We start from the raw sequence: 24,796 nt of genomic DNA, 5'->3' as shown, positions 1-24,796 counted from the left end.
GGTAAGACATGCATTGTCTCAGCAGCTGTGTTTGAGAAGGTGCAACCTGTCTGACCCCTGGAAGAGATGCCAGCCTTTGTAGGGGCTTGGGGAGGGCTTTTATTCCCCACCTGGCATAGTGTATGCATCCGTTTTACTACCTGGTAAAGAAAAGGCCTGTGTGGGACTGTGGATCAGGGCAGCAAGCGGCCGTTGAGGAGCCAAAATGCCAGGGAAGCAGATTAAAGCTCCGCGCATCTCCCGAGCGGAGCTGCCGTTCGAGTCTGATGGATCTATGACTCCCGGAAGTGTGGGTAGGACCCTGTGGCAGGAACAACAGGAGAAGAGAGTTCCCCTAGGATTTTGCTCCCAGTTCTGGAAGGGGGCAGAAGCCAAGTAGCCCTCCAGAGAGCAAAAGACCCTGGCAGTCTACCTCACGCTTCTCCAGGTGGAGCATCCCAGGAGGAAACAGCATGTTGTAGTAGCTTCCCTGCCCATCAAGGGGTGCGTTGAGAAGACGTTCCGTGGATCCCCGCAAACTCCCAGGGTGACGAAGTGGCAGCCTGTCTGCAGCAGAGAAGCCCCTGTCTGCCTGTCCGCTGTCTCTAGAAATGCGGGTGCTGTTAGGCCCCACAGAGCCTGTAGATCCCCTATTTTTGTGGCGGTCCCTGCAGCCCGTAGAGAGGAAGTGGGGACATTTCCGCTGAAGCCTGGCATACAGATGGGTCTAGTCGGGGCAACCCAACCACAGGGGCTTCAGTTGCTCTTCAGCCCAACAATGACAGCATCTAGGTGGAAACTGGAAGGGACTGCAGCAGCCGGTGGGCTAGACTCAGACCTGCTGAGCTGGGCATCACCCCTGAGCCCTGGCCGTTAACCCTTGGCCCCAACAGCTGGGCTGTTCTCTAGGGCTTGACCTGATGGTGTGGACAAGGGGAAGCCTAGGGGTGGATGATCATGAATAAGCCCTTGGGGGCTCAGGACGTGCAGAGGGACTTTTATGTTCACCAGGAAGAACCTGAGGCAGTCGGCACTGTCTTCCACATCCTGGTCTGTGAGGGCCTGACTCACTAGGCCGTCAGGAGGCGATGGTCCAGCTCAGTATGAGCCCTAAAAACTGATCCTTCAGGAGATGCATCAGATGGGCTGCACAGAAAGAGGGGCCACTCGGTGCCTATACGTGTCCCCATCCACCCCTTCCTGGGCAGTCCCCAAGGATGCCGAGTTGCCCTTGAAATACAGTGACTGGTTCATGCAGTAGCAGCATGTCCTGTGTGTTCTAAACAACCCCAAGGCGGCTGCCAAAGGAGTCTGGGGCCATCCAGCAGAGGAGTTCCCGACAGTTGAGGGATTGGCAAGTTGATGGTATCGGTCCCCTCCGTCCAAGCGAGCATTTTAAATATGCCTCAGCTTGTGAGAACACTGTGTCTGGCTTAACCCGAACTTTCCCGTTTTCCACTCAAACCAGGCAATTGTTTTTCACCCATTAGGCAATTAGAGAAACTGAATGCCCTGTATGGACGCCATCGTCGGAGAGCGATCAGGGGTCATGTTCAAAGGTCATGATGTGCAAGACTGGGTAAAATAACATGGTATCGGATGGAGGTTCCTTCTCTCCTGTAACTCACAAGCAGCAGGATTGATAGAAGGGAGAAAATGGATGTTAAAGCAGCAGATTAAATTACTCACAAGTAAAACAGCGTAGCCAGGGGGACTAAGTTACCACTTCGGCTTTGATACATTTGAGCAACCAGTCAGTGGGGCCTGTTGCCCCATATTCCAGACTGGGGACCCCTGCCAAAGCACCCAGTACTGTAAAGGTACAGAAATGGTGGAAACACTGGGGATCAGCATGCTGTGGGCTGAGAACACCAAGCCCCATCACACCTGGGACAGGTGCGGCTCCTGGGATTTGCGATGGGATATCCCACAGGGATGGGTGGGTTACCTCACACCCCTGGGTGAGGGGGAACCACTCAGTCTCCACTGGGACCCCATTGTCCTGCTGCCAGATGGGACAGTGGAAACGCGCCACACCTGGGATGGAAGGTGCACCCTTGAGTGAGGGGAGAAGTTGGGGCCCTGGTCTGGCATCTTTGGCCCCCCGTCTATCTCCTCACGGCTACTAGTGCCCGTCCCCTGGCCAGTGTGTGTGGTATGCACAACCAGGTCACGTTCCTAAGGAGCCACAGGACACGCTCTGTTTCCCACTGGAACCGCCCTTCGGCTGCAGGACATCGTAGCTCACACAGAAGCCCCGACTGCATTCACCTAGCAAGCCTTGAACGAAGCCAACAAGGCTGTCTTTACTGAACACTGAAGTGCCTCTAATGAGGAGGGCTGTCCTCCCAGACAGGATGGCCTTGGACCTTGTCCCTGCCTCACAAGGAAGGATCGTCCAGACAGTGCTGTGTGTTCACACCCGATGAGTCTGCTGATGTGTCATCTTTAACCAGTCACAGGAGGACACGAATGAAAGTCCTGCGTGATCAGACCCCAGCCTACAGGACTCCATAAACCAGTGGTTCGAATCCCAGGGCTCTTGGTGGAAACAAATGGTTATGGTTGTGAGAATCATCTTGAACTGTGCCTTCTCTTGCCTGTACCTGTATTGCTGCAGAGGTCTCTGCCTGCTACGCAGTCAGATGGCCGCCTGGAGTCACCTCTAGGCTCAAAAGACCCCTTGCAGACCCGCTCAGGGCACACTGCAAAAGTGAGGTCATGTGAGATTGTAAGAGCCTGTCTCAAGGGGTGGGGTGTTGGAGGAGGTCACCAGGAGGTCATGGCAGCTGGTCCACCTGCCAGGTGGACCTGAGTGATGGGAGGCGCCTCACCCTTCCCCTGTCCTTGGAAGGGACATCTGCCACCCATTCCCAAGGTGGGAACCAGTTTCAAGGATGCAGACTTGAGAGCGTAAAGTGATGTTGAGACTGTCTGGGCTGAATAGTGACTTAACAGGGTCCCTGTTAAGGTCTCTTTATAAACTTTTAAGATTCAGGCATATGGGTGCAGAGATCAAGTTGTCTTGCAGGACAAGCCTCATGTGTAAGTTCCCTGCATATTAAACCCACCCCCTGCCCATCCGGAGGCTCTGCCTCTCTCCCTCTCTCCTTGCCCTCCATGTTTCGGGGTGGAGTAGGGGGCTGGCTTGTGAACCAACAGGTAATCAGAGAGAGCTTTGCATATTCAGAGTTTACACAAGAACATCTCCAGGTTTCATGGCAAAGTTTATTTTGAAATGATCTATTTTGATCTGAAGTGATGTTTATTATAAATTGGTGTTATCTAAATCTGTAAGATTTCTATGATTGCTCAGCACTGATCATTGGAAATGCATGGCTGAGACAAAACATGGGTTTTGTATTTTAAAGTTATTTGGTTATTTAAAACTTCCCATTCACAGCTGAGTTTGGGAAAATTTCTAATTAGAAAAGCAATATTGATCAGAAAAAAATGCATGAGGTTTTTTAGTATTGCTGTTATAACCCCCAAATTGTTTTATTCCATTTTCTTCTATTTTTATATTTTCTGTTAACTTTTCCATCTTTTCTTTCTTGTCATCCTCCTTTAAAATTTTTTCCTTTTTATTCTTAATATTTTATATAAACTCACCATCATCCTTTGTTTATTCCTCTGTTGTTTTCCTGAACTCACCACTATTATGAACAATTTTTTAAAAAAAATATACAGATAATAGTCACCTGATCTGGAAAATCTTTCTTCTGATTTAACTACCTTTTTTAATATTAAGTCCATTTTTATTCTTTCAAAACAAGTGGATCCTTTATAAGCTATAAAGATGGATCAAAGGTAGATAATTTTTTCATAAGCACAGTAGTTGTACTGTTTTAAAATAAGAAGTAAGACCTTTTATTTGCCTTGGAAAGGCTCTTAGGGTAAAATTTCCTCACTGAAATTATTCATCTTTTGTTTTAAATTGAAACTTTCAAAAGTGTTCTCTTTATTCTGTTGATGTTTTATTTATTTCCAAAAATGAACCAAATAAAAGGAAATGTGATGTGTGGTATCTGAATATGAAAACATTTATTTTACATTATTTTGACTGTTAAGATTGTGAAAATACATTTCATTCAAAACATTTTTTGTTTATGACCAAAATAAACACCATAAAGAGAGAAGTAGCTTCCGCCCTGCACACAGAAATCATTTTCAAGGTGACATTAGAATATAGTGAATTTTACTAAAGCATAAAACATATTGTGACTACAGTTGTTGACTTTGTGATAATTTCAACTATAAGCATAACCACACACCATAATTTGACAGAAATCTAGGTGGTAGGCAGTATTTAATACTTGTTAGGACCACAATGTTGGTCTTAATAGAACTGGTCCAAGTCCTGACTTGGCCCCTGTGGTTTCATTCAAGTTATTTTACTTCCCTGGGCCTTCGATTAATTAGCAGAAAAATGAAGGTTTACGACTGAAGACTATCTAAAGACTGAAGGATCTTCTATACACAGAGTATCCAACTTAGTACCTGGGACACAGTGCGCATTCAATAAATGCTTGCTAATATTGTCACCAGGCCATTCAAATATACTTGATCAAAACAAGTAAAATTGTACAAATCACAAACAAAAGTATTGCCATGATACAAAATCAATACTACTACTATTTACACTTGGGGCAAGTGAAAACAGCCAGGCATTTATGCTCGGACGAGGTGGTACACTAAATTATTAACGTCTCTGGATGAAATCAAATTGGAAATGGTAGGTGCTGTGTGAGACACCTGCTCTTATTTTTAAAACGGAGAAAGGTTTTAAAATGTATGTTCATCTGGTCACCAGAAACAGCTTCCTTTTCAGTAGACTGAGGAAGACCACTTATTCGAGTGTTCTTTGATTGCCTGTGATGTGCGGGGCTGTGTTTACCTGCCATGCGAAAGGAAATACCTCCTTTTTATGCTCTGAATACTTTCCTTTTCCACAGACATTTCCACTGGGCCTGGGAGATGGGCAATTCTATGCATGGACAGATGGTTTAAGAAGAAAGGACTGGCATGACTATGGGAGCATTCAGAAAGAGGCTATGCGCTCAGGTATGGAGTTCGGTGTACCCCAAAGTGCTACTTTGCTTTGTCACTTACAGGATCTCTCATTAGTGTTTCTTCTGCACCCAGTAAGGTAGGTTTCATGGGGACATTGGAGGTCAACTCTGGGCAGAACCAAAACAATTTCAAATTTCAGAGAGAGAAAAAAATAATGAATACCGTTTATAATATGAGCTGAACAGAGGTCATTTGAGTTTTAGAAATCTGCCGTGCTTTATACTTCCAGAGTGTCTTTCAATCATTTCTGGGGGTATCTTGGATCTATTTATGAGACTTGACTTGGAACACATGTTATCTTGAGCTAGATTCGCTCCTTAGGGCTGTGGTGTATCTAACTGGCTGGGCCAAGGATGGAAGGAGGACCGCAGTTCTAGACACTTGGCAGGTGGATCAGAAGAGCCAGGGACCTGAAGTTGGCCATACCTGGGCAAACGAACAGGCAGTTCAGTGGGATCCAGTAGGTCTGCTATGCATAGCAGATTCTAGTCTTAGACTAGGGATAGAGGAAACATTTTACTTCTTGGAAAGGTAACAAAGAATTATGTCCTTCTAGGAGGACTTAGGTTGTTGGAAACAGGGATTCAGAAGGGTATAGATGTAATAACCGAGTGAAGGTAATAACCTTCACTGATGATAGGAAGTCCATATTCTATTATTCAACCAAAGGAGCTCTGTTGGGTTTTTTGTTTGTTTTGTTTTGGTTTTGGGTTTTTTTTGTCATGGTGAGGATATCACAGAAATTGAGAAGCTATGGTTTGGTAAAGACCTCTTAGCAACACGGAAATGGTGCATCCCAGGTCAAATCAGCAGCGGAATCGCGAGTAGCCGCAGGCTGAGGTTCTCCTGGCCAGCCTTCCTCCTGACTTCTCTCCCCAGGAAGACAGGAGTGAGATATTCAGATAGTTATGACAGTGTTCAGGGCTTTGGTTGTTCTCAGCCCTGGATCAGGTGTGCTTGACTTAATTAGTCTTCCATTTTCTTCTTTCATTCCTTTCCTCCAAATAAGACTGTCCCCTACCCCCCTGCTTGTCATAAGAATGTTCCGTGTCCCTCAGAGCATCAACCTCTTCCATATGACATCATCTCTCCAACCTTGGCATGACTCCGTGAACACTGACAAAGGCAAGCTCCTTACCAGAATCCTTACGTTTCCAGTCCTCTGATCTTTTTTCTCTGTTTGCTTGATCAGCCCTGTATTCATCCAACCATCTGTTTCTTTTTTTAACCACAAGATGCTGAAAGTTTGGGGAGATGTTCTCATAATCTAACCACAAGTTAGTAATAATAATACAAATAGTAATAATTGAATAGATGTTTTGTACTAGGGGCTTTGCATATGTATTTTATTTAAATTTCACAATAACTTTGATAGATAGGTATTATAATCACCAATTTGTAGAAAGAAAAAAGGAAAGAAAAAGAAATGAGTTCTTAAGAATTCATGAAATATTATCCAAGGTCAAACAGCCAGTAATTTGTAGAGAGAGATTGAAAGGTCGTCTTATGCTCCATTACACCCCACTATCAGACATCGTATGATAATATTTGGGCAAAATGAAGTAATGGCAAGAGAACATACGGGAGAGAGACACACCTGGGTTCATATCCTAGCTTTTCTGTGTAAGTGGCAAGTCAGTTTGTCTGTCTGAAGTTCTACTTTGCAGAATTGCTATAAGAATTAAAGATACTATAAAGTACTTGGCCAATTATTTGCACATATTATAAACTCCACCAATGATAACTGTAATTATTTTTCCATCTAAGTTACTTTCACTTGATTTGATGTGCCTATCCTTTGCTTGTGCCAGTGAGTTTTGGACACAAAATCCAACACTTCACGTTTATTTCTGCTACGTACTACCCTTTCTGCCTCCTGGAAAAATGTACCTTTAATTTTCTCATCAGAGCTCAGGGCAAGGGAAATTGACCTACAAAGAAAATTGGTGATAAAACAAGTTTCCTAAAGAACAAATTTTGTGTGCAGTTAAAATACTTTTAAATGCTAGAATGTATGATTCACTGGAAGATACATGAAAAGTGTAATAGACTATACTTTATCATTTTTAAAAAATACCGTAGAATATAACCTAAATAAAATATGCACACACGAACACACATGCAGTTATAAAGTCAAAATAAGATAAACATCTCTGTTCCCAATAAGCAGGCCAAGAAAAAGGGTCATTGGTACTTACTATTCTGTCTCCTCCAAGTCTTGAAATTTGTGTTCACTCTTACTTTTCTCTGTAATTTCTTATGTCTAAACAAACATTGTTGCATTTTGCCTATGTTTGGACTTTATCTAAACATTGAATCATATAGTATGGCTTCTTTCATTCAAAGTTATTTTTGAGATCCATTCTTGTGTGTGCACTTCTAGTTGATTTGTTGTAACTGTTGTTTAATTTTCTTTATTTTTTATATAAACTTTTCAAATTTTTAAACTCCTAGGATTTTAAAACATGTATTATGACAGTGGTCTCATTGTACCATTCTGTCCCCTCCCTTCACCCGAACTAAATATAAAATCATTTTTACCAGTAAAGCAGATAACTTTTAATGAAATGGGTGAACTCCAAAATGGAAATACAAGACTTCAAAAGATTATTTTTTTTCCCCACCGCCATCCTCCCCCCACCCCCCCGCTTTCCCCCCTTGGTGTCCATACATTTGTTCTCTACATCTGTGTCTCTATTTCTGCCTTGCAAACCAGTTCATCTGTACCATTTTTCTAGGTTCCACATAATATGCGTTAACATACAATATTTTTTTTCCTCTTTCTGACTTACTTCCCTCTGTATGACAGTCACTAGGTCCATGAACGTCTCTACAAATAACCCAATTTCGTTGCTTTTTATGGCTGAGTAATATTCCATTGTATATATGTACCACATCTTCTTTATCCATTCGTCTGTCGATGGGCATTTAGGTTGCTTCCGTGACCTGGCTATTGTAAATAGTGCTGCAATGAACATTGGGGTGCATGTGTCTTTTTGAATTATGGTTTTCTCTGGGTGTATGTCCTGTTGTTTAATTTTCCACAATGGTTTCCACTTTGTAAACATTCTGAGAGTTCCCAGGTTTGGGTTATGTATGACGCTGCTCTAAGTGTTTTTGCGCATGGTTCTGGGGTAGAGACAATATTTTCTTAGGGTACATATTTCATAGTAGAATTTGCACGTCTGAGGAATGCACGCTTCAGTTATATTATGTGGTACGTGACAAACTGTTTTTCCAAGTTGATGTGCTGATTTCACTCCAATCAGTAATGGATGGAATTCCCATTGCTCTGTATCCTGTCAACACTTAATATTACTGTCTGATTTTTCATTTTTCTCAACTTTGTAGTATGAAATAATCACTCATTGTCACATAAATTTGCATATTACTAATTTTAATGTAGTTGATCTCTTATTTATGCTTGTGGGCCATTTGTGCCTTCTCTTAGGTAAAAGTTCTATTCATTTCTATTTCCAGTTTTTTTATTCCTTTTTCTTATTGATCCACAGAGTGCTCTTAATTTTTTTGAATAATATCCTTCATCAGTTGTACATGGTGAAAATATCCCACATTTTGTATATTTTTTTAAAAAACTCTATATATTGCCTAATGAGTAGAAGTTCTTAATTTTGTTTTAGTCAAATTTACAAATAATTTTTAAAGGATAGGCTTAATTGCTGTTCTACATTGTCTTTTTAAGCTTGAGAATTCTACCTTTTACATTTAGGTCTTAAATGCAGCTCATCTTCATTTTTATATCATGTGAGGTAGGGGCCCAATATTTATTTGGGTTTTACCTAGTTAGATATCCAATCAACAGCACCATTTATTAGAAAATGTATCTTTTCCCACATCGATCAGCAGTGTTGACTCTATTATAAAAAGTTTCCATATTTGTGTGTTCTCATTCTGGTTTCTCAGTTCTGTTCCGTGAGTGAAAAACTTTGAGCTAATGAAATAATATCTTATGTACTATATCTTTATAACAATTGTTGATATGTGGTAAAGTTCATTCTGCTTTCTTTGCTTTTCTTCTTGGGAATGTTTTGCCAATCTTTTTTTTTTTTTTTTTTTTTTTTTTTTTGCGGTACGCGGGCCTCTCACTGTTGTGGCCTCTCCTGTTGCGGAGCACAGGCTCTGGACGCGCAGGCTCAGTGGCCATGGCTCACGGGCCCAGCCGCATGTGGGATCTTCCCTGACTGGGGCACGAACCCGTGTCCCCTGAATCGGCAGGCAGACTCTCAACCACTGTGCCACCAGGGAAACCCTGCCAAGCTTAACATTAGGATTTTCTTTAAACTTTTAGATTCAGCTTGTCAGACTTCATGCACAATATGCACGTACACACAGAATATTGGAATTTTAGAATTGTATTAAGTCTGTTGATAAATTAGGGAATAATTTACATTTTTTCCAATATTAAATTATTCATTCCATGGTATATCATTATATTTCTTGGTGCTTACTTGTTGTCTTTAGGGGTGTGTTTGTAATTTGATTCTCAGACATTTTCAGTGTTATTCCTAGAAAACTAACATTATATGGGTATTGAGCATGTTGTTGATCTTATTGAAGTTCTGAACTATTTGTAGCTGGTATAGAGAAAGGTTAATCATTTTTAAATATAGACCCCAATTTAGAAAACATTCTCAACTCTTTTATGAATTATAATCATTTACCCATAAGTTATTTTGGATTGTTAGTGTAGATACTCATAATATCTATAAGTAGTGACAGTGTTTAAAATTTTTTCCATCCTAGACCTTATAATTTTAGTTATTTTTACTCTGTTTCTGCACTGGCTAGGAACTCGAGTATCATGTTGCCCAGTGGGTATTGGTGGCTGCTTTTGATTTGTTAAGGTTCTGACAATAGCAAATTAGATATTGGTGTTAGCATTTAATCTACTTAATGAAAATGTACTGTACACTGTTCACTAGGCCTTCTGGATATGACTTTCTGAGAGTTTTACTTTTTTTACACCTAAATGAATGTTGATTTTAATCAAAATTTTTTTTGTTTGCATGTATTGAAATAAGATGTATTTTCTCCTTTATATTTTTGAGTATGTTGTATCTATTGGTTTCTAATAGAAATCAAACTTTGAAATTACGGGCTAAATCTGACTTTTTATTACTGGATTTAGTTTGCTACTATTTTAGCAATTTCCCATCTTTACTCACGAGTGAATATTGGCCATGAATTTTTCTTTCTCATAGAATCCTTGTCAAGTTTTGGTAACAAGGTAATGATGGTTTCATAAAATGACTCGACGAATACCTCTCATCTTTCTACACTTTGTAATTGCTTGTGGTATATTAGAATTATTTATTTACTAAGACTTAAGGATCCTCTTGTGGGTGAAGATTATCTGAACTGGACTTCTCTTGGAGCAAAGATTTTTCATTCCTGGGTTAAAATGTTCCTGTTTATTAACACATTTATTCATAACATCCTCTTATTAAAGTTTTATAATGTCTGTCATGCTTAAATTTATGTTGCTTTTTCTTTCAAATACCATTTATTTGTTTTTTTGTCATTTTTCCTTAACTTGTTACACTAGGAAATTGTCAATTTTATTAATTATGTCAAAAACCAATTTTTGACATAGTTCATCTTATCTGTTGTGTTTTTCTCATTGATTTACATTCATATTTATTCTTTTCTTTGACTTTCACTATATTTTTCTAAATTAAAAAAGTAGATTCATACTTCCTTAATTTCAGCCTTCTTCTGTTGTAGGATAAGCATCTAGGACTCTAAATTTCTTTCCAAGCACTGCTTTAAGTACGTCACACTGGTCTGTGGTTTGATGTTTCATATTTGTTTGTTAAGTTTTAATTATATCGTTTTAGTTATGTTTTCAAATGTCTGTCCTACTAAATAAACACTGAAAATATCTTAAAAGTACGAAAATCCAGAAACTACTTCCTGATGAGATCTCAATCATCTTTATAAAAGTGTATTAGCATCCTATACCAGATGCATTTTATCAAATGTCTTTGTTAGTGTTTTTATTGATGTTGTTACCTTATGTTTTGTTTTGACAGTTACATCTTTGTGGCATATTTGATAATTTTTGAAATATCAGGTATTTTAAGTAATCGTTTTTATATAAGCAGGTGGAATATGGGGGAAAGGAGGTAGTTGAGTTATGAGGAAATGGTGAAGATGCTTCCACCTTTGAGAAAAATGGAGAGTTGTTTTTTTCTGTTTTTAATTAATTTTTATTGGAGTTTAGTTGCTTTACAATGTTGGGTTACTTTCTTGCTTTACAGCAAAGTGAATCTGTCATACATATACATATATCCCCTCTTTTTTAGATTTCCTTCCCATTTAGGTCACCACAGAGCACTGAGTAGAGTTCCCTGTGCTCTACAGTAGGTTCTCATTAGTTATCTATTTTACACATAGTAGTGTATATATGTCAGTCCCAATCTCCCAATTCATCCACTCCCCTTCCCCCTTGGTTACCATAAGTTTGTCCTCTACATCTGTGACTTTATTTCTGCTTTGAAAATAAATTCATCTTATTTGAACTTTGCAAATAAGTTCACCTGTACCATCTTTCTAGATTCCACATATAAGTGATATTGTACGATATTTGTTTTTCTCTTTCTGACTTACTTCACTCTGTATGACAATCTCTGGGTTCGTCCACATCTCTGCAAATGGCACTACTTTGTTCCTTTTTATGGCTGAGTAATATTCCATTGTATATATGTACCACATCTTCTTTATCCATTCCTCTGTTTATGGACATTTAGGTTGCTTCCATGTCCTGGCTCTTGTAAATAGTGCTGCAGTGAACATTGGGATGCATGCATCCTTTTGAATTATGGTTTTCTCTGGATATATGCCTAGGAGTGGGATTGCTGGGTCTTATGGTAGTTCTGTTTTTAGTTTTTTAAGGAACATCCATACTGTTCTCCATAGTGGCTGTACCAATTTACATTCCCACCAACCGTGTAGGAGGGTTTCCTTTTCTCCACACCCTCTTCAGCATTTATTGTTTGAAAATTTTTTGATGATGACTATTCTCACAGGTGTGAGGTGATAACTCATTGTACTTTTTGATTTACATTTCTCTAATAATTAGTGATGTTGAGCATCTTTTCATGTATTTGTTGGCCACCTGTATGTCTTTTTGGAGAAATGTCTATTTAGGTCTTCTGCCCAGTTTTTGATTGGGTGGTTTGTTTTTTTTGATATTGAGCTGCATGAGCTGTTTATATATTTTGGAGATTAATCCCTTATCATTTGCTTCATTTGCAAATGTTTCCTCCCATTCTGAGGGTTGTCTTTTGTTTATGGTTTCCTTTGCTGTGCAAAAGCTTTGAAGTTTCATTAGGTCGCATTTGTTTATTTTTGTTTTTATTTTCATTACTCTAGGTGGTGGGTGAAAAATATCTTGCTGTGATTTATGGCAAAGAGTGTTCTGCCTGTATTTTCCTCGAAGAGTTTTATAGTATCCAGCGTTATATTTAGGTCTTTAATCCATTTTGAGTTTATTTTTGTGTATGGCGTTAAGGAGTGTTCTAATTTCATTCTTTAACATGTAGCTGTCCAGTTTTCGCAGCACCACTTATTGAAGAGACTGTCTTTTCTCCATTGTATATTCTCGCCTCCTTTGTCATAGATTAGGTGGCCATAGGTGTGTGGGTTTACCTCTGGGCTTTCTATCCTGTTCCATTGATCTATATTTCTGTTTTTGTGCCAGTACCGTACTGTCTTGATTACTGTAGCTTTGTGGTATAGTCTGAAGTCAGGGAGCCTGATTCCTCCAGCTCTGTTCTTCTTTCTCAAAATTGCTTTCTCTATTCGGGGTCTTTTGTGTTTCCATACAAAGTGTACAATTTTTTGCTCTAATTCTGTGAAAAATGCCCTTGGTAATTTGACAGGGATTGCGTTGAACCTGTAGACTGCTTTAGGTTGAGAAAATGGAGAGTTCTTGCATGAAAAAGTATATATAAAAGGAGCAGTTGAAGGATAGATTCCCAGACCTTAGGTGTAACTTAGAGTTCTTTTCTGGTACCTCTGTGCCCTTAGAGTTATAGTAAATTATAAGGATTTAAAAAAATTTGTTACAAGAATTCTAACTAATGTTTTTAAAAAAGCAGAGTTTCTATTATTTCATAATCTTTGTTTGGGGAGTAGCATTAACCAAACCAATTTACCCACAGATGAATAATATCCAACATTCCATTTCAGGTTCAGGAAGGCTTCCCAGAAAAGGTAAACCAAATTTTCAAGATAAAGTCATATCCTGATATGAGATACATTTGTGCTTTCATCCAAGTAATTTTCTGAATGCTCTTTCTCATTATTTCCTATGAACCCAGTCATATTTTAGGCATTTTTTCTAATCATATATCTTATATATGATCCCATTATATTTCATTTAGTTAGTTTCACATCATTTGAGAATTTATTGACATTAGATTTTCTCTCTTAATGGTTTAGCTCTCCTTTTGAGTTTTATTGTATCACAAAATTGATAAGCATGCTTGTTGAACAGTCATTCAAATTATTTATAAAAGTTGAATGGAAAGAACTGAAATACAGATTCTTTTGATATAATATGATGAAAGATGTGTGTAAATTGATATTGACCCATTATTCAGTAAGCACTGGGTATAATCATTATAGCAACTAAAGAGATATCCAGCTGACATCGCTCCATATACAAATTTTTTTAAATACCATATATTTCTGAAATAAAGATAAACCCTGCCTGTGGCATTTCCCTGAACTATGAAACCTAATAACTTCTGCTGGATGTTGACAAGAAAATGCAATTAGTAGAGGTAGCTGTTTCTCAATTAATATGTGATGTTCCTGAATCCTCATGACATATTTTTGAAGTCATCCATCCAGAGTGATGCAGGGGTGTGTGTGCATGGGCACACGTGCACATGTGATTTATGAAATCGTTAGTAAGACCCCTGATTTGTATTTGTAGAGAGCACCTATTTATAGTTTTGAAATTCTAAGATTTTTCTTGTCCAGTCTTCTTTTTATTCTAACTCAGAGTTTCACTGTGTTTATCACTGTTTTTTTGGATTTCAGTATGTGTGAACTCAACATGAAAAAAGCTGTTTTCAACCTTTGTATTCTCTCTCTTTCTTTGAAATAGTTTATATCCTCATATAATCACAATCAATTCCTGCATCCCACTATATGCGTCAGGAATCCTGTGAACTTATATTTAACTTCTCACTGTTTCCAATTGCTTAGTTGTACTTACAGGTTCGACTAGTCAAGGCTTTTACTATCTTGTCATTTTAATAATTTGTTCATTCACTTATTTGACAAATACTTCTAAATGTCACTATATTTCAAATACTGCTCCAACGTCTGGAAGAAAAAGATGGAGAAAAATGAATTCCAGTGGCTGTCGTATAGTGAGAGCATAGTTGAAGGGGCTTTCACTCCAGCCATGACACCATGGTTGTCACAGTGCCATGACGTGACCTGGTTATTGACACCATGGCTATTCGAATCCTGACCATTAATCTCTCTTGCCTAAACTATTTCAGTGGCCTCTTCACTGATCTCCCTGCCCCACTGTCAGCTCTTCAAGTTACAGCCAGAGCAATCTTCTAAAAATATATATCAGATCATTTCACTCCTCTGCTGCAAAGCATACAAGGCCCAGTCATCGTATCCAAAATGTACTCCAAGTCCCTTCCATAAGTGTGAGATATGGCATGGTTCCCCCCTGACCCAGGGCTCTGTCCTTCTCTCCTGCTGGTCGATGCGCAGTCTCTCCACTGGCTGTGTTGTCCTCTTTGTTTTCCCTCAAGGATGATAAATACCTTCCAGGACTTTTCACTTGCTGTTCCTGCTGCCTGGACCAAACACTTGTGTGTATCTTCACGGCCCACCCCCTGCTTCCTTAAGGTCATGAGACAATATATCACCTGCTTTGATATGACTGCCAATCACCATGTTATCATAGAGCGAAAGAGTCCTTTTCATTCTCTCTCCATCACTTGGCCCTACCTAATATTTATAGCACTCATCCTTCTATCTATATTTGTACACATATGCATTTATTTAGTGAGTTAAAAAGTTGCTGTTCCCTGAGTTAGAATCACTCACCCAAGGGCTCTAAGTCACATTAGCTTGAATCATTTGAATTAGGCTTTTTAAATAATGAGTCTCCGGTATTAGGAAAATACTGTGAGCATGGCTATTTTTGTCTCCTGGAGATTGCATCCCAGGCCCCCTTAAACCTCAAAATCTGAGTTCCTAAGGGGTCATACTAATCAGTCTGAATGTCCATCACAAAACATCTGAAAGGTCTGAACTAAAACGCTATTTGAGAGGTAAGAAAGTGCCATGCTTTAAAATGATTCACATTAGGCTTTCCTCGGTTCCTTCAAACAAGAGCTCCCTTTATTGCTGATCAGGGAGCCATTTTGCTCTTAAATGTCTTTAGTCGACATAATTGAACAAGATTGCCCACAAAACAGAATGGGAAACAAATGTGCTCCATCTGGGAGAGCCTGTAACTACTTTGCTTTCAGAAAGTACAAAATGGTAGTTTTGCTATGACTACCCGTGGCTCCTGGCCGTCTTTTATTGATGCCTCATGTCTTCCTTTTTTTTTCCCCTGTGCTATACAGTAGGTCCTTAGTAGTTATCTATTTTATACATAGTAGAGTGTATATGTCAGTGCCAGTCTCCCAATTTATCCCTCCCCACCCTTTCCTCTTTGGTAACCATAAGTTTGTTCTCTACATCTTTGACTCCATTTCTGTTTTGTAAATAAGTTCCTTTGTACCATTGCCTCTTTCTGTTTTGTAAATAAGTTCTTTTGTACCATTTTTTTAGATTCCACATATAAGCGATATCATTCACGTCTCTTAAAAAGAGTATCTGGCATCTTTTTTGTTACTACAAACAATGAACATTAATGAATTAATGAACAATGAAACATTAATGAATAATGTTTATGGTTAATAATTTAGTAGAATTGATACATCTATGATGTGTTATCGGTAAATTTCATAATGAGATTTGCTGGAAGGTGGTCAACTTTGGGAATATTGCCAAAATCACATTCATTATTATTCATTAGATTCAAATGAACTTTTAATGAAATATTTCCTTTGACACTCATTGTATAGTAATGAAAATGTAAACTGGAACTGAAAAGATGGTGAGCACTCTGTTGAGATATATCATTTATGTGGTTAATAACAGAACAGAATTTAGCTGAAACTGAAGTGAGTGACACTTACCTAGGGAAAAGTACCTTCAATATCACAGTATGAAAATAGCGGTGTAGAAATATCTCAGGAGATTTAAACTGCGCTCAGTTTGTGTTAAAAAAAAAAAAGACAAAATTAACTTTTAAAAATAATTCACTCTAACCATATGTTGCAGAAGTTGAAATATCAACTTCCCATGGGCAAGTGTGCATGGGATTAATTAGCCATTGTTTCCTCATTAGTAGAATGTGGTTTAATGGTCATGCTTATTACAGAGTTATTTTAAGTGTTAATTAAGTTATTTAAGTAAACTGAGCTGTAGTGTATACTCAATATATGGATATCTGTAGGCATGCGGACCTTGTTTTATTGTACTTGACAAATATTATGCTTTTTGGAAACTGAACATTTGTGGCAGCCCTGCTTTTGAGCAAGTCTATTGGCACCATTTGTCCAACACATTTGCTCATTTCCCGTCCCTATGTCACATGTGGTAATTCCCACAATATTTTAAACATTTTTATTATTATTGTGTTTGTCATGGTGACCTATGATCAGTGATCTCTGATGTTCCTGTTATATTTGTTTGTGGGGCACCGTGGACCACTGCACCCATACAAGATGGGGAACTTCATCAGTAAATGTGGTGTGTTCTCTCTGCTCCATGGCCACCCATTGCCATCTTTCTCCCTCCCTCGGGCCTCCCTGTTCCCTGAGACACAACAGTACTGAAATTAGGACAGTTAGTAACCCCACAATGGCCTCCAAGTGTTCAAGTGAAAGGAAGAGTCCCATGTCTCTTTAAGTCAAAAGCTAGAAATGATGAAGCTTAGTGAGGAAAGCATGTCAAAATCCAAGACAGGCTGAAAGCTAAGCCTCTGTGCCAAACAGTCAGCCAGGCTGCGAATGCAAAGGAGAAGTTCCTGACGGAAATGAAAAGCGCTGCTCCAGTGAACACATGAATGATAAGAAAGCGAAACAGCCGTACTGCTCATATGGAGAAAGCCTTACTGATCTAGGTAGATGATCAAACCAGCCACAACATTCCCTTGAGTCAAAGCCTAATGGAGAGCAAGGCCCTAACTCTCTTCAATTCTGTGAAGGCTGAGAGAGGCGAGGAAGCTGCAGAAGAAAAGTTTGAAGCAATAGAGGTTGGTTCATAGGTTGAAGGACAGAAGCCATCTCCATGACATAAAAGTTCAAGGTAAAGCAGCAAGTGCTGTTGGAGAACCTGCAGCGAGTTATCCAGGAGATCCAGCTAAGATAAAGAATGAGATGACAGATTTTCAATGTAGATGAGATAGCCTTCTGTTGGAAGAAGATGCCGTCTAGGACTTTCACAGCAAGGGAGGAGAAGTCAACGGCGGGCTTCAGAGCTTCAGAGGACAGGCTGACTGTCTCATTAGGAGGTGATGCACCTGGTGATGTAAGTGGAACCCAGTGCTCATTTACGAATCCAAAACTCTTGGGCCCTTAAGAATTATGCTAAATCTACTCTGTCTGTACTCTATAAGTGGAAAGACAAAGCCTGGATGACAGCACTTCTGTTTACAACATAGTTTACTGAATATTTTAAGCCTACTGTTGAGACATACTGCTCAGAAAAAATAGATTCAAATATTACTGTGCTTTGAGTAGGCACCTGGTCACCCAAGAGCTATGACGGAGATGGACAATTTTATTTGCATGCTAGCACAACATCGACTCTGCAGCCCATGGATCAAGGAGCAATTTTGACTTTCAAGCCTTATTAATAATAAGAAATACATTATGTAAGGCTATTGATGCCATAGATAATGATTCCGCTGATGGATGTTAGCAAAGTCAATTGAAAATCTTCTGAAAAGGATTCATCATTCTAGATGCCATTAAGAACATTTGAGGTTCATAGGAAGAGGTCAAAATATCAGCATTAACAGGAATGTGGAAGAAGTCGATTACTTTGAGGGGGTTCAAGACTTCAGTGGAGGAAATGACTGCAGATGTGGTAGGAAGAGCAAGTGAGCTAGAATTAGAAGTGGAGCCTGAAGATGTGGCTGCATGGCTGCTATCTCATGACAAAACTAATGAATGAGGAGTTGCTTCTTGTAGATGAGCAATGAAAGTGGTTTCTCAAGATGGAGTCTACTCCTGGTGAAGATGCTATGAAAATTGTTGAAATGACAACACAGGATTTAAGCTATGACATAAACTTAGTGGATAAGGCAGCAGCAGGGTTTGAGAGGATGGACTCCAGTTTTGAAAAAGTTCTGCTGTGGGTAAAGTGCTATCCAACAGTATGTCATGCTGCAGAGAAGTCGTTCATGAAAGGAAGAGTCAATGGATGTGGCAGACTCCATTGTTGTTTATTTTAAGAAACTGTCACAGCTACCCCAGCCTTCAGCTGCCCTGACCAGTCAGCAGCCATCAACATCCAACATCAAGGCGGGACCCTCCACCAGCAAAAAGATTATGACTCGCCGAAGGCTCAGATGATGGTTAGCATTCTTTAGCAATAAAGTAGTTTTAAAGTTTGTTCTTTGTTTTTTCAGACATAATGCTATTATACACTTAATAGATCACAGTACAGCGTAAACATAACTTCTAAATGCACTGGGAAACCAAATATTTTGTGTGATTTGCTTTACTGTGATAGTCACTTTATTTTGGTTGTCTGGAACCAAACCCACAGTATGTCTGAGGCTTGCCTGTGTTCACATAACCTTGATTCCTGTGACTATGTGATTAGAGATTGAATCACCTAGTCATAATTTTTCTCATGCCTTCAAATCTCATCAGTTGACACAAAGTCTCACCAAAACACTTCCCTAGGGTGTCCATATTTATTTATACTTCAAGTAACACTATCTTTAGGATTTCTTATTACAGACATTTTGTGAGCATCTTCCCCAAACCTGTTTGCCTCTCAGTATTGTTTTTATCCCTTGTCAAAATCATCTTTCCTATGGTGGTAGCTGTGGTTATTCTCAAATTTTTTTCTGCCTTTAAACGCCCCATATTTGGAAGGAGTCATATGAGTGGATAATGACTCCTGATGATGAAAAGGTAGGAGAATGTTTTGCTGAACCAAGATGGTGTTTGATAAGAGCTAATAAGGAAAAGGTGAGAAACACGTAGTGAAGTAAAGGATTTGAATGTAAATGGATCAGGTAGACTAAGGTTAAATTGATTTTTATGCCTGCCGTTCATGTTTCTGAAGTCTTGTACCCAATTTTAGTCTTGCCAGTTTTAACCTTTTCCTGTACAGCTCTGAAGTAAGTGTGGAGTTGTAAATCTGTATTCCTAGCAGCTCGCACTAGAAAACTCTCATGCCCACTGTACTTAATATTTACACTTCAAAGCCATTGGTAATAGTTCTGCTAATAGTGGCTCTAATCTGGAAACTCCAAGAAGTTACACTTGCTACTTTTGCTAAGGCTTTACTTTGTAGTAGGAGTCAAAGCCATCCTTGCATTTAGTGTTGTACAGTTTATGTACTTACGTAGCATATATATTTTAGGAAGAAGAGTACAAGAACTAAAAGTAGAGAATAAATTTTTGATGACCTAGGACTCTGTCACCATTATGACATTAGTTTGAGTTTTTGCAACATGCTAATGCTGCGATAACTGAGAGTTTCCCATGATTTGAGGGAAATCACTAATTTGTTTGATCTCAAGTGGTCATTAAGGTGTTGTATTTCAGACACAAGGCATAGAGATTCAAGTGGTTATTTGAACATCCTCCAAAATTCATATCCAGGACCTGGCATAAATTTATTAGTATTGAGTTCTGGGCCACCATGGCTCTAGGGGAAATGCATGTGCTCACCCACTGGGGACGGAAAATGCCAGCTGGGGAGACCAGTGCAGGACTTTCCAGACACTGGTTCAGAACCACGAACCCCAGTCTGACTTGATGCTTTTTGAGTGAGTAGCAGTGGTTTTTGAACAGCCTTCGTGCCAGATGAAAGCAGCTGTGCCTTGTGATACTTCTTAGTCACAGAAACATGGCATAAGTGGTCCTCAGGAATACTAGGAGCTTAAGTCTAGCGTTGTTTGATTGTGTTTAATTGAAGTATAGTTTACAATGTTGTGTTAGCATCAGGTGTACAGCAATTTTCTCTCTCTCTATATATGTATATATATAATTATTCAGATTCTTTTCTCTTATAGGTTATTATAAAATATTGAGTATAGTTCCCTGTGCTATACAAGGTCCTTGTTGGTTATCTATTTTACATATAGTAGTGTGTATCTGTTAATCCCAAACTCCTAATTTATCCCCCCCTTTCCCCTTTGGTAACCATAAATTGGTTTTCTATATTACCCAGCCATAGAAAAGAATGAAATAATGCCATTTGCAGCAACATGGATGGGCCTAGAGATTATCATACTAAGTGAAGTAAGCCAGACAAAGACAAGTATCATATGATATTGCTTACATATGGAATCTAAAACAATGATACAAATGAACTCATTTACGAAACAGAAATAGACCCACAGACATAGGAAACAAACTTAGGGCTGTTTAATTTTGAAGGAAATTATCTCTGCCCAAAAGTACGTAAAAGAAACTTGCATTATTTATAAAACTTAGACATCATAAAATAATGGAAAAATAAGATTTGATGGTCAAGGGATTTAATTTAATACAGTATTTGGTTTACTGGTGTGAAGTGACAAGGAGAGCACAGTGGAATTAGTATTATCAGGCGTGTTATAATGATTTGAATTTCCTTGGTGACCAACTGAGCCTTAGGCATCCACATACATTATTGGACTAGAATGAATGAATTAACTTAATAGACATTGACCTAGATTAACTGTCTAATGGAATTTAGTAGTACACATTAATTGAAGTATATTTATTAGTAGTGATTCCACTCATGCACAAAAACTTTTTATTTTGTTTTGAAGAACAAGAATCCTCAAGGAAAAACTTTTGAAATTATACCGAATGTTTTATAAATAAATTATTGGATGGATATTTAATCTTTAGTTCTTGTATTTTGCAATAATAGAAATATTTTTATGCAACTTGATTAGGTACATTATAAGCCTCTGACATATGTATCGCAAGTATTTTTAAAACCAGAACAAAGTCATTAAAGTATTATGTAAATTTGGAAAGTCAGTTATAATTATGACACAGACCTAGCATTTTTTTCACTACAAACTCTATATTATTATTTACTTTATATGACATTTTCTCATTTCATCCTTTCTATATGCACAGTGTCTTAACTTGAGTACAGTGGGTTTTTTGCACATTGCCTCAATGTTTCTCACAAAAAACCCTATAAAGTAGGGATGGTTAAATATTATTAAGCTTTTTTTTTTTTTTTTTTTTTTTTGTTGTTGCGGTACGCGGGCTTCTCACTGCTGTGGCCTCTCCTGTTGCGGAGCACAGGCTCCGGACGCGCAGGCCCAGCGGCCATGGCTCACGGGCCCAGTCGCTCCGCAGCATGTGGGATCCTACCGGACCGGGGCACGAACCCGCGTCCCCTGCATCGGCAGGTGGACTCTCAACCACTGCGCCACCAGGGAAGCCCCATATTATTAGTCTTATAATAAGGAAATAGCTATAAATATAGCTTAGATGATTCTTCCTGTTTTCCACTTTCAACATATGCTTGTGCTAAAATTAGCAGGCATGCATAGATTCCTAATCAGCAATATAAACCACTGTAAATTGTATTTAACTTATTTTAATCAAAATTATAATATTGTAAAAGTATTAGCAAACTAACAAATGTCTGTGACAATTTTTCACGTTCATAAACAACTGTATGGAAAAAGCTACTTTTAAGTACTCAAAAAAGAGCAATACTACTTCTTTTTATTAAAGAGACTTGTAGTCATTTTTATTTAACAATGAACAAAATATATCTGACAATAATTCAGTACTTTTTTTAATGAAATGCGCATTTCCCATAAGGTTTTTGCACTGTTTAAAGGTGCCTTAAATATTTATTTAAATATAGTAATGTATGAGTTCCTTCATATTGAAAGCAATGGACACACAGATTACCTCAGTCAGCTAATGGAAATTTAATTTAATAATAAATGTGGGGACTTCCCTGGTGGTGCAGTGGTTAAGAATCCGCCTGCCAATGCGGGGGACGCAGGTTCGATCCCTGGTCCGGGAAGATCCCACATGCCGTGGAGCAACTAAGCCCATGCGCCACAACTACTGAGCCTGCACTCTAGAGAGCCTGCGAGCCACAACTACTGAGCCCATGTGCCACAACTACTGAAGCCCGCATGCCTAGAGCCCGTGCTCTGCAACAACAGAAGCCAACACAATGAGAAGCCTTTGCACCACAACCAAGAGTAACCCCTGCACACCACAGCTAGAGAAAGCCCGCGAGCAGCAAAGAAGACCCAGTGCAGCCAAAAATAAATAAAATATAAATAAATTTATTAAAAAATAATACTAATAAATGTGAAAGTGCTGAAAAGCAGAAAATACTCTCACAAGCATCCTTCCTGGACATTATGAGAAGGGAAGTTCAGCAGGTGACATGGAAGCATTACCAGCCTCACAGCAGCTTTGCAGGTACACAAAGAACAGGCAGTTAGAGGCACTCCTTCTCTCTGCCGAGCACGCAGCTCTCTTTTGCGTCTTAGTTGTCTTCTGCTGCCTCCATTCTCCTTTCCGCTAACGACTGATTCTCACACTGTATCTCCAGACCCGAATGCCCTACAGGTGAGGATGCCACTGGTCAGAGCAGTCCCCGGGCAGTTTAAGTTATCTCTGTGGCTTACAGCTCCTGTGCCAGGTTTCCTCAAACACTGCAGGACAGCTTGGTGTTAAGTGATTCCACGTGTGTCAGTAGACATGGTTGAATGCCCATGGCCACAGTAAATTAGGAACTTGGAATAAAGTACAGCACGTCCTGTCTTATGAATCACTTCTGGTCATTATTCAGAGGAGGAATCAATAAACACAGCAGACACTTGAAGCACACTGCACTATAGCCAGTTTTTATCTTCTGATCATTCTACATAACACGTACTTATCCTGAAATAAAGAGATGTTGGGGTGAGGATGATGTGATCAGGGTTTGTTTTGGGGTTCTCCAGAGGAGCAGAATCAATAGTATGTGTATGTCAACATGGAGAGAGATTTAAGGATGTGGCTCATGGGATTGTGAAACGCTGGTGAGTCCAAAATCTGATGGGGTAGCACTGCAGGCTGAAGACTTAGGACAGAGTGTCAGTTCTCATCCAAAGGTGATCCACTGGAAGAAGTCCTTCCTGTTGGGGGCAGTCAGCCTTTGTTCTATAGGGGTCTCCCACTGATTGGATGAGGCCCACCACACATGGAGGGCAATCTGCTTTACTCAAAGTCCACCATTTTGAATACAGTAAGTCCTCTACATACGAACCTTCAAGTTGCGAACTTCCAAAGATGTGAACGTGCGTTTGCATGTCCAGTCTCGTAAGTTAGTTTATGTGTCTGGTGTACGTTGCCACGTGCATGCATCCTCTACTAGTGGTTGTGCATTTCTGTACTTTACAGTACTGTATTTAGTACAGTAGTACAGTATCTTTATTTGAAGCCTGGAATGTCCGGAAGCAAGCGTAAATGTAGCGGTGATGTAGCTGGTACTGCTGTACTTTTCAAGGTAAGATTAAAAATGTTTTCTTTATTTTTGTGTTTGTTTTTTATGTATTATGTGTGTGAGAAGTATTATAAACCTATTACAGTACAGTACTATATAGCTGATTATGTTAGTTGGGTTCCCAGGCTGACTTTGTTGGACTTATGAACAAATTGAACTTACGGACACACTCTCGGAAGAGAACTTGTTCATATGTCGGGGACTTACTGTATCAGTCTCATTCAAAAAAACACCATCCAGAAATACTCAGAATAATGTTTGACCAAATGTCTGGGCGCTGGGCTCAGTCATGTTGACACCTAAAATTAACCCTCACAAGACTCAACCAGGCGTGAACAGACACAGGAATTGATGCTGTGTGGGCCAGGGAAAGCCTGCATACCAGGCTGGAGAGTTCTGAGAAAGCGAACTGGTTCCTTCCTACACCTGCTCCTGGGAGTGGATGAGCCCCTGAAGTGGACACTTCTAGGAGCAGAAGGCCTTCACACAGCTTCCGCAGTAAGGACAGTTGATTTAATGACCTCCTGCCAATTCTGGTGTGGCCACCAAGATAGAACAGGTGAACCTGCATTCCAAGAGACAGCAAAACCAAGAGGAAAAAGGAGCGATAGTCACCTAAGGGGGCCAACAGCCAGAGAGAGGAACACAGCAGGAACCCTCAACGGAAGAGTTGAAATCTAGTGAAAGAGAGATTCAGGAGGGGATGGGAGACGGGCTGAAAGACGGCAGCAACAGTATCAGTAAAGCTTTCAAAGAGGACAACTAAACCCTGCACAGGGCTTTCTGGAACTAAAATTGGGAATTGTCAACTTAAAACATGTAGTGCAGGTATAAAAGTAGTGGATGATGACTTTCTGGTGTTTTTTTTTCTTTTTTAAATATTGAGGTAAAGTTGATTTAGAATATTATATGT

General features: G+C 39.4%; 1 protein-coding gene across 1 annotated transcript in view; it reads left to right on the top strand.

Moving 5' to 3' along the window:
• GALNTL6 (polypeptide N-acetylgalactosaminyltransferase like 6) overlaps positions 1–24,796 on the top strand; it is a gene marked incomplete at both ends in the record, with an annotated part of 1,125,661 nt that overhangs the window by 381,568 nt on the left and 719,297 nt on the right. Inside the window, one exon of the mRNA XM_082841967.1 lies at positions 4,935–5,043. Coding sequence (XP_082698093.1) covers positions 4,935–5,043 — 109 coding nt within the window. The remainder of the gene's footprint in view (positions 1–4,934; positions 5,044–24,796) is intronic.

This window comes from Leucopleurus acutus, assembly GCF_964270905.1.
Source record: "Leucopleurus acutus genome assembly, chromosome: 7".
Taxonomy (NCBI): Eukaryota; Metazoa; Chordata; class Mammalia; order Artiodactyla; family Delphinidae; genus Leucopleurus; species Leucopleurus acutus.
The sequence above is the reverse complement of the archived record's forward strand: the minus strand, read 5'-3'. Positions and strand labels throughout refer to the sequence as shown.